The 8,781-nt window shown below is 42.6% G+C and overlaps 1 protein-coding gene across 1 annotated transcript; it reads right to left on the bottom strand.

The window, feature by feature from the left end:
* Positions 1–211: 211 nt before the first annotated feature.
* Positions 212–6,209, bottom strand: LOC145351392 (beta-1,3-galactosyl-O-glycosyl-glycoprotein beta-1,6-N-acetylglucosaminyltransferase 3-like). Its single transcript, XM_080201001.1, has 2 exons — positions 5,442–6,209; positions 212–778 (listed from the first exon to the last, which is right to left on the bottom strand). Exons 1-2 carry the CDS (start codon positions 6,207–6,209, stop codon positions 212–214), a joined length of 1,335 nt encoding a protein of 444 aa, XP_080057127.1.
* Between the last annotated feature and the right edge of the window lie 2,572 nt (positions 6,210–8,781).

Below are 8,781 nucleotides of genomic sequence, written 5' to 3'. Positions count from 1 at the left end.
AAGTGGGTGGTGAGCTGTCTTCTTGAATAGCTGCAGTCCATGTGATGTTGACACACCCTTCGTGTTGTCAGGAAGAGAGTGCTTGCATTTTGATCTCTGTGAAGCTTATATTAGAGCTTCTTTTTTCATTTTTACACTTTGTGTCACAGGTCACTAGAGGCTGCATTATTATTCAGCAGATTGCCTTAATTAATTTGATATATTCCGTGTTCTAATCTTGATATATTACGTATTCATTTATGTCACTGAATTGGCAACTTTCTGTTTCATTAATCGCTTTGAATCGGACGTATTCCTCCATACATTGCACCGCTGTATTGTCTACTTGAGGGTCAAACTTATTGGCGAACATGCGGTCCTGATGGACAACCCAGTTTAAGTCTCCTGACCCATAAACACAGACTAGGTGGCGGTTCTTCCCAGTGCAAGGCGCGTATGGGGCTCCTTTCGCTACATCACCAGCGATAAAAGACCATTTCACTGCTCTGGTAGCGACTGGGTCAGACTGGTAGTTCCCTGGAATGTATGGCATATAGCCGGGTATCTCGGGCATTCTCTGCAGGGTTGCCCAGACGTGTTCGTCGGGACTGTAGGTATCCTCGGACCACTTGAAAAACGCCTGGATTTCAGGGTTTCCAAATAGAGCACTCACGAATTTTCTAGTGACAATAATGTATGCACCCCCGGCATACACAGGACCGCGTATGGGTGGAGGACTCTTCTTTATATTTGTTCTTTCGACACTCTGATCGACGTTATAATGAAATTCCCATCGTCTCTGAAAGTAAACATAAATAATTAACATTTTTCCCCCTCATTTTCCAGTTGAATCTTTATTTTCTGACCACATCAGTACTAGCAACAATAAATATAAGCGAGTTTCCATTCGATAGACTTTATTTGTTCCTATGAAATGTGCCATTTTGCTAAGGAAATGTTGAAAAGTGGAATCATAGTGTATGCCACGCGGTTGTGGCACACGTTACTGTTAGTAATGAAGAACAATCATGCAAAAAGTGACACCACTGAGCCCAGAGTTGATTCTCATAACTAGAATAAAATAAAATAAACCATTATCCATTAAACCATTTATAACCATAAAATAAAATAAACCATTGTGGCCATTTCAGAGACATGGATAGAGCAGGGGCAGGAATGGTTGTTGCAGGTTCCGGGGTTCCAAATGCTTCAGTCGGAGTAGAGAAGGAGGTAGAAGGGGGGGAGGGGTAGCATTATTAGTCAAGGATTGTAGCACAGTGTCAGAGAAGAAGTTCGATGAGGACTTGTCTGTTGAGGTAGTATGGGCTGAGATTAGAAATAGGAGAGGAGAGGTCACCCTGTTGGGAGTCTTTTACAGACCTCCTAAAAGTTCTAGAGAGGTTGAGGAAAGGATTGCGGAGACAATCCTGGATAGGAATGAAAGTAATAGGGTAATTGTTATGGGGGACTTTAACTTTACTAATATTGATTGGAATAGCTATAGCTCTAGCTCATTAGAGGGGTCAGTTTTTGCACAAAGCGTGCAGGAAGGTTTCTTGACTCAGTATGTAGATAGACCAACTAGAGGTGAGGCTATATTGGATTTGGTGCTGGGAAATGAGCCAGACCAGGTGTTAGACTTGGAGGTTGGTGTGCATTTTGGTGATAGTGACCACAATTCGGTTACGTTCACCTTAGTGATGGAAAGCGATAGGCGTGAAGCTCGAGGCAGTAGTTTTAGCTGGGGGAAGGGTAATTATGAGGCTATTAGGAGAGAATTAGGAAGCATAGGTTGGACTAGGAGACTACAGGGGCTGGGAACGTCCGAAATGAGGAGTTTTTTCAAGGAGCAGCTACTGCGAGTCCTTGATATGTATGTCCCTGTCAGGCAAGGAGGAAATGGTCGAGCAAGGGAACCGTGGTGCACTAAAAAAGTTGTTTCGCTGGTTAAAAGGAAAAAGGAGGCTTATGTCAGGATGAGACTTGAGGGCTCAGGTAGCGCACTGGAAAGCTTTAGATTGGCTAGGAGGGAGTTAAAGAGTGAGTTAAGAAGAGCTAAAAGAGGACACGAGAAGACTTTGGCTGATAGGATTAAGGAGAATCCTAAGGCGTTGTATAGATATGTTAAGAACAGAAGATTGGTTAGGGCAAGATTAGGGCCAGTTAGAGACAGCAGTGGGAAGTTATGTGTGGAACCGGAAGAGATTGGAGAGGCATTGAACTAATATTTCTCTTCGGTATTCACGCAGGGAGACATAAATGTAGCTGTGAAGAACACTGGGTTACAGGGTTGTAAACTGGATAGTATTGCAGTTGATAAGGAGGATGTGCTAGATATTCTTGAGGGTTTGAAAATAGATAAGTCCCCTGGGCCGGACGGGATTTACCCTAGGATTCTCTGGGAGGCAAGAGAGGCGATTGCAGAGTCTCTGGCTCTGATCTTCAGGTCGTCGTTGGTCACAGGTATAGTGCCAGAGGATTGGAGGATAGCGAATGTTGTCCCATTGTTTAAGAAGGGGAACAGAGACTTCCCCGGGAATTATACACCGGTGAGTCTTACTTCTGTTGTGGGCAAAGTTTTAGAAAAAATTATTAGGGATAGGATTTATAGTTATTTAGAGAGTAATGAATTGATTGGAGATAGTCAGCACGGTTTTGTAAAGGTAGGTCGTGCCTGACTAACCTTATTGAGTTTTTTGAGAAAGTGACCAAAGAGGTGGATGGGGGTAAGGCAGTTGACGTGGTATATATGGACTTTAGTAAGGTGTTTGATAAGGTTCACCATGGAAGGCTTCTGCAGAAAATGCAGAAAATGTATGTGATTGGGGGTGATTTAGTTAATTGGATCAGGAATTGGCTAGCAGATAGGAGACAGAGGGTGGTGGTTGATGGAAAGTATTCGTCATGGAGTTCGGTTACAAGTGGTGTGCCTCAGGGATCTGTTTTGGGGCCACTGCTTTTTGTAATTTTTATAAATGATCTGGATGAGGATATAGTTGGGTGGATCAGTAAATTTGCTAATGACACCAAAGTCGGAGGATTGGTAGATAGTGAAGAGGGGTGTCATAGTTTACAGAGAGACTTGGACAAGTTGCAGAGCTGGACCGAGAGGTGGCAGATGGCGTTTAATGAGGAAAAGTGTGAGGTAATTCACTTTGGCAGGAATAACAGTTGTGTAGAGTATAGGGCTAACGGTAGGACTCTGAATAGTGTTGATGAACAGAGGGATCTAGGTGTATGTGTACATAGATCCCTGAAAGTTGGGAATCAAGTAGATAAGGTAGTTAGGAAGGCATACAGTGTCTTGGCGTTTATTGGTAGGGGGATTGAATTTAGGAGCCGCAACGTCATGTTGCGACTGTGCAAAACTCTGGTGCGTCCGCACTTGGAGTATTGTGTGCAGTTCTGGTCCCCACATTATAGGAAGGATGTGGAGGCATTGGAGATGGTGCAGAGGAGATTTACCAGGATGTTGCCTGGTATGGAGGGAAGGTCCTATGAGGAGAGACCGAGGGATTTGGGGTTGTTTTCGTTAGAAAGAAGGCGGCTGCGAGGGGACCTTATTGAAACATATAAGATGATTAGAGGTTTAGATAGGGTGGACAGTGATAGCCTTTTTCCTCGGATGGAGAAAGCTAGCACGAGGGGGCATAGCTTTAAATTAAGGGGTGGTAGATATAGGACGGATGTCAGAGGTAGGTTCTTTACCCAGAGGGTGGTGAGGGATTGGAATGCCCTGCCTGCTGCAGTTGTAGATGCTCCTAGTTTGGGGGCGTTTAAGAGATCAGTGGATAGGTTTATGGATGGAAAGGGATTGGTTTAGGTTAGAGGGTCATTGCTTTTTAATTGGTCGGCGCAACATCGTGGGCCGAAGGGCCTGTTCTGCGCTGTAATGTTCTATGTTCTATTATCCGTCACATTTCGAATGCCAGTGTTCGTAAATAATGTAATAGATAGAATTATGAGCTCTTGGGTTGCCCAGGAAGAGCAACTTTCATGTTCTTTTGTTCGTATTAGATGAAACCAATTAAGTATATGTTAAGCATTTGGACCAGGGAACGATATGTATTAACTCCAAATTTTCAGTTGACGTAATGTTGGCAGAGCAGGTGAGATGTGAGGACTAAGCAATGATCCTTTGGTGTGAATCGAACAGGCCGAGTGAGCGTGTGCATGGCATATATAATATGATGTGAATGAATGTGAGATTATCCACTTCAGCAGCAAAAATAGGAAGGCAGATTGTTATTTCAATAGGTGTAAATTGAGAGACGTAGATAAGCAGTGAGACAATTATGTCGTCATGCATGAGTTGCTGAAGGCGAGGGGCAGTGCTCCGAAAGTTCGTGATTTCAAATAAACCTGATTCATTACAACCTGGTGTGTGTGATCTTTCATCTTGTCCACCCCAATCCAACATCGACATCTCTTCATCAAGGCCACGGTCCACACTAGTGGAAAGGTTCTCCAGGAGGATCATGCACCCGACAAAGACATCAAATTCCTGCACTTCACCTGATGGAGGAGCTGTTCTCCTGATTTCAAATAAACTTGCTGGGCTATAACCTGGCGTCGAGGGACACCACCTTTCACCTTATCCACCCCAATCCAGCACCGGAATCCCCCCGTCATGATCAGAATGAATGGCAGAGCAGGCTCGAAGGGCCAAATGGCCTACTTCTACTTCTATTTTCTATGTACATTTCTATGCATGAGTAGTACAGTGGTCTCGCACTCCACGTTTAAGTGATGCCAAAGCAGTGAAAGTACAGCAAGACCACATGAAGGAGACGGTTTCAAAAAAACACGTGCTGAACCTGACACGGAAAGAAGACACTGAACTGCAAACAGATTAATTTTACATCGGCTGTGGGGAGAATGCTGAAACTTACTCCAAACGGAGTCTAAAAAATGTACCTGGGAAATCGTTTTACGATTAGAAAAATTGAACAAAAGATAAACCACGTTTGACAATGGTATTAGCAGTTTGATGACATATCGAATAAACCTACAACAGACACTCTGTTGAAGGAGGGATGGGGACATGGGGAGGGATGGAAGGAAGGGAGGGAGGGAGAGAAGACGGAGGGAGAAAGGGAGGGAGGAAAGAAGGAAGGAAAGAAGAATGGAAGGGAGGAAGGCAGAGAGGGAGGGAAGGAGAGAGGGAGGAAGGGTGGGAGGTAATGAGGGAGGCATTGGTGGATGGATGGTGGGTAGACGGGTGGGCTGATGGATGGAATGAAGGAAGGAATGAAGGAAGGAAGGAGAGAGGGGAGGGAGGCAGGAAGGGAAGGAGGGAGGGATGGAAGGAGGGAGGGAGAGACGGAGGGAGGGGTGAATGAATGGGTGGATGGATGGATGACAGATGGGCGGGTGGGCTGATGGATGGAATGAAGGAAGGAAGGAACGAAGGAACAAATGAACGAAGGAAAATTGATAGATGCATGAAGTGACCCATTTACCTGTTTGTATGTAGGTGGAGCTACCGAGTCCAAAATATTTGAGCCATTCTTGGCTATGAGAGTGTTGACAATTTCCCGATTGGTTTTTGTTGGAAAGTCCTGTCCGCAAAGATTAATGAAATATTTCCAGGGGACAGTGCTCTGCAGCAGCTCTTCCATACAATTCAGATCAGCCTGAACTCGGGACCATGAGGCATATACCACCGACTCGGATTTTCTTGCAACGAAGACATTGCTGAAACAGGATGCAATGGCCTGGACCGCTGAGCGAAATGGCTTTGGAGACTTCATATCCACGTGGAAACAGTAAATATTCTGCGGAGCATAAATGCTTCTTAGGAGTCTCTCAAACATCTCTACGTTCGAATGAATCACTATTGAATAGGCCAGCGGGAAATCTCTTTCCTCAGCACTTAAGGGAAAAGTGATATATTTGCGGTTTTTAATGAAATGGTTGCAGTCTCGGGTCATTGTTAAATAATCAGTTTCAGTGAGGACTTTATGCTTGGCTTCGATTGTAATGGCCTTTAAACGAGCTTCTCCAATGGCTTCTGGGTCGCCACTAATTATTTTCCAACAACTCGAGTTGCTTGTTTCCTGGTCCAAATGTTTACATTGCACATCACGACCCGATTTTACTTTAACTGGTGTCCAAAACTGAACGAATATGTTTGTTGTCCAACAAAAATATACAAAAAGAAAAGTCAGAGAGAGCCCGCTCATGATATAATGCACTTTCAGTGTGCAGCCAATAGATTGCCTCAACATTTTTATTATTCTGCCACTGTTATTTTAAATATCCTGATTTCCAGATATAATGTATGGTCAGGTATACTAATAAGGATGCACTTGGCTTTAAAGTTTCATCAGCAAGTTGAATATACTGAACCCGGAAATTGAAGAGAATAATGACGTGAAATCTGATGTTTCTGGTTAAGACAGGAACTACTTTTTCGTCAGAATTCAACCAGTCAAAGCTCCAACCTCGTCCTGAAGCCTGGTGCTTCTCTCTAAGGAGTCTTTATATTAGGTTCGACTTCCTCTCGCAGTCACAGTCCCTCTCGCCTTCGAATTTCTGATTTATTTAATGATTCATTTCCCTACGACTGTGATTCAATTCTTCCTTCCCAAAAACCTGGACAACAGTTGGTGTTCCCTTTATTTGGGTAGTGTCAATAAGTGTATGCTTTCCACGTTGTTTATTGCCTTTTTTTCTGCAAGTTGGATGTTACCTTTGAAAGATTTCAGGTCCTATTGGATAACTGGGAAAAAAATGACAATAATTTAATAAAGTCCAGAATTATGTGTTTCAATCTCAATATGACAAAACAAATATAGAATTAATTTCATTAATTTAGCCCGGCTGTGACTTTGTGCATCCAACATAGCTTTAAATCTAATGAAGCGCATTTGATATATCGCCTGTTTTAACTGCAGTACTCGTTACCTTCGCTAGGGGGAAGCACAGTGCACCTCAAAACCGAGCAAAGAATAGTGGCTCAGCCTCATTCATGGACATCCGGCAGTACAGCACATCTTCTGTTCTGCCCACATGAGTGAAGCCCATCCTCAGTGCTGCCCTCCTGATGGTGAAGCAATGTTTCCATACTGTCAGCTGACAGAACTGCTCTTCATCAATACTGTGATTCCAATGATATTGCATGTTTTCCAGACATATATTCTCAAACTACTGTACAGCCACAACGTTGACCAAGTTGCACTTAATCAACCATTGCTTCAGACCCTTCCAGATGTGCTGCCCCTCCGGTGGGTGCTGTAGAGAGCTGTGGAGGCTCAGTCGTTTAGTATATTCAATATTAAGTTCCGTACTTTTCTACATACAACACAAATCTGTGATGATACTGTGCCTTTAAGAAATCTATTTGTCATGTTTCTTGGACAGAATCTGTCTTAGCAGTTCTGCTTTTAATTATCATTGCTGTTCTGTCTGCATCCTATTCACATACTGTAGCAGCATGATAGCTCCTAATTCAATCTGGGCTAACAATCTGTTGTTCTTAGTGTTCCCCTAGGGATTTACAGAGTAGGGTTTAATTAGATGATTGACGGAGAACAAATCATCTGACTGGTGGATCAAAGCTTACACAGAGAAATCAACTCAGCTGCTTTCTGGCAGTGGCCAAAAGAAGTAGACCTGAATCTCAAATTTCTGGAGACTGGGATTGGACAGAGACTTGGTTTATATTTCTGACATACAGTTGTTTGAGGTTAAGCCTTTTACTGAGAATCTGCTGTGTGAAAGCCTTCTGGAGTTCATTCCAGGGCTGTAAGAGGGGTGAAAATCTAGCATTCAGCTGAGCATTTTTTTTCATGTTAACTGATTCTGAAGAAGGGATTTATGTCTATGGGATGCTGCTAAATGTGAGCAACAGAGATTGATAGAGTAAGAAGTATTTCGTCATGTTTAAGCATTTTAATTGGTTAAAAAAATTATGCCAATTAATTTATTACTTTGTAAACTATTACTTTAAAAAACTATTGTTTTGATAACGGCTCCCTAGTGGATCAATTGAATCATAATAGGAAGGAACAGCTTTACACTCACCCTAATGCCAAAATAAAAAAAACTTAATCTACTTGCCATTTCTAATCTGATCCTTATCATATCCAGGAATAAGTGTATCGTATCCCGATGAGGTAGTAAGGATAATTTGCCTCAGGTTAAAATTTACTTTTGCTATCTGAGGATTTCTCTTTTCCCCAGTTTCTATCTGATGCAGATAGAAATTGATGTTGAAACCCAAATGTTGATTCATGAACTAACTCAAAACCATCTGCCATTTCAACCACTACTGTTTCAATCTTATTCTTTTGTACTATAAATTATAATTTTACTTCCAGTTCCTGAAGTTCTTATTCTCTTTCTTTATTGTTTTTTTTTCCTGCCAGAGCTATTCTCTCTCTTTCACTTACCACTCTTTACTTCTCTTTCTATTGAATGTTCCCCTCTCTTTCCTTCTCTTTGGCAGCACTTATTTTTTCTCTCTCTCTCTTTCTGTTGCAATTGCCTTTCTATCTATCTTTGTTACCTTTGCATTGCAATCCAAATTGTCTAATTTCCTTGGTGAAACTAGCTATTATTTTCCTGTCCAAGTTTTTTTCACTTGTATTTGAATTTCAACCAGCTCAAATGGCACCCCAACGCATATATTCTACCCCTGCACACACGTTCTGCATTCTTACTCACATTCTGGCCCCCCGCACACTGACAATCTGACAAAACTCAAACTCTGTCTCTGCACAGGCATCTGGCCCTGACAGACACTCAGATTCCTCCTCTCCCCTCACACTAATTGAAACTCCCTCACCCACCTTAACG

The sequence above is a fragment of the Carcharhinus amblyrhynchos genome, chromosome 13 (genome assembly GCF_965287045.1).
Source record: "Carcharhinus amblyrhynchos chromosome 13, sCarAmb.v2.hapA, whole genome shotgun sequence".
Taxonomy (NCBI): Eukaryota; Metazoa; Chordata; class Chondrichthyes; order Carcharhiniformes; family Carcharhinidae; genus Carcharhinus; species Carcharhinus amblyrhynchos.
Note: the sequence above shows the minus strand (reverse complement) of the source record. Positions and strands in the feature narration are given on the sequence as shown.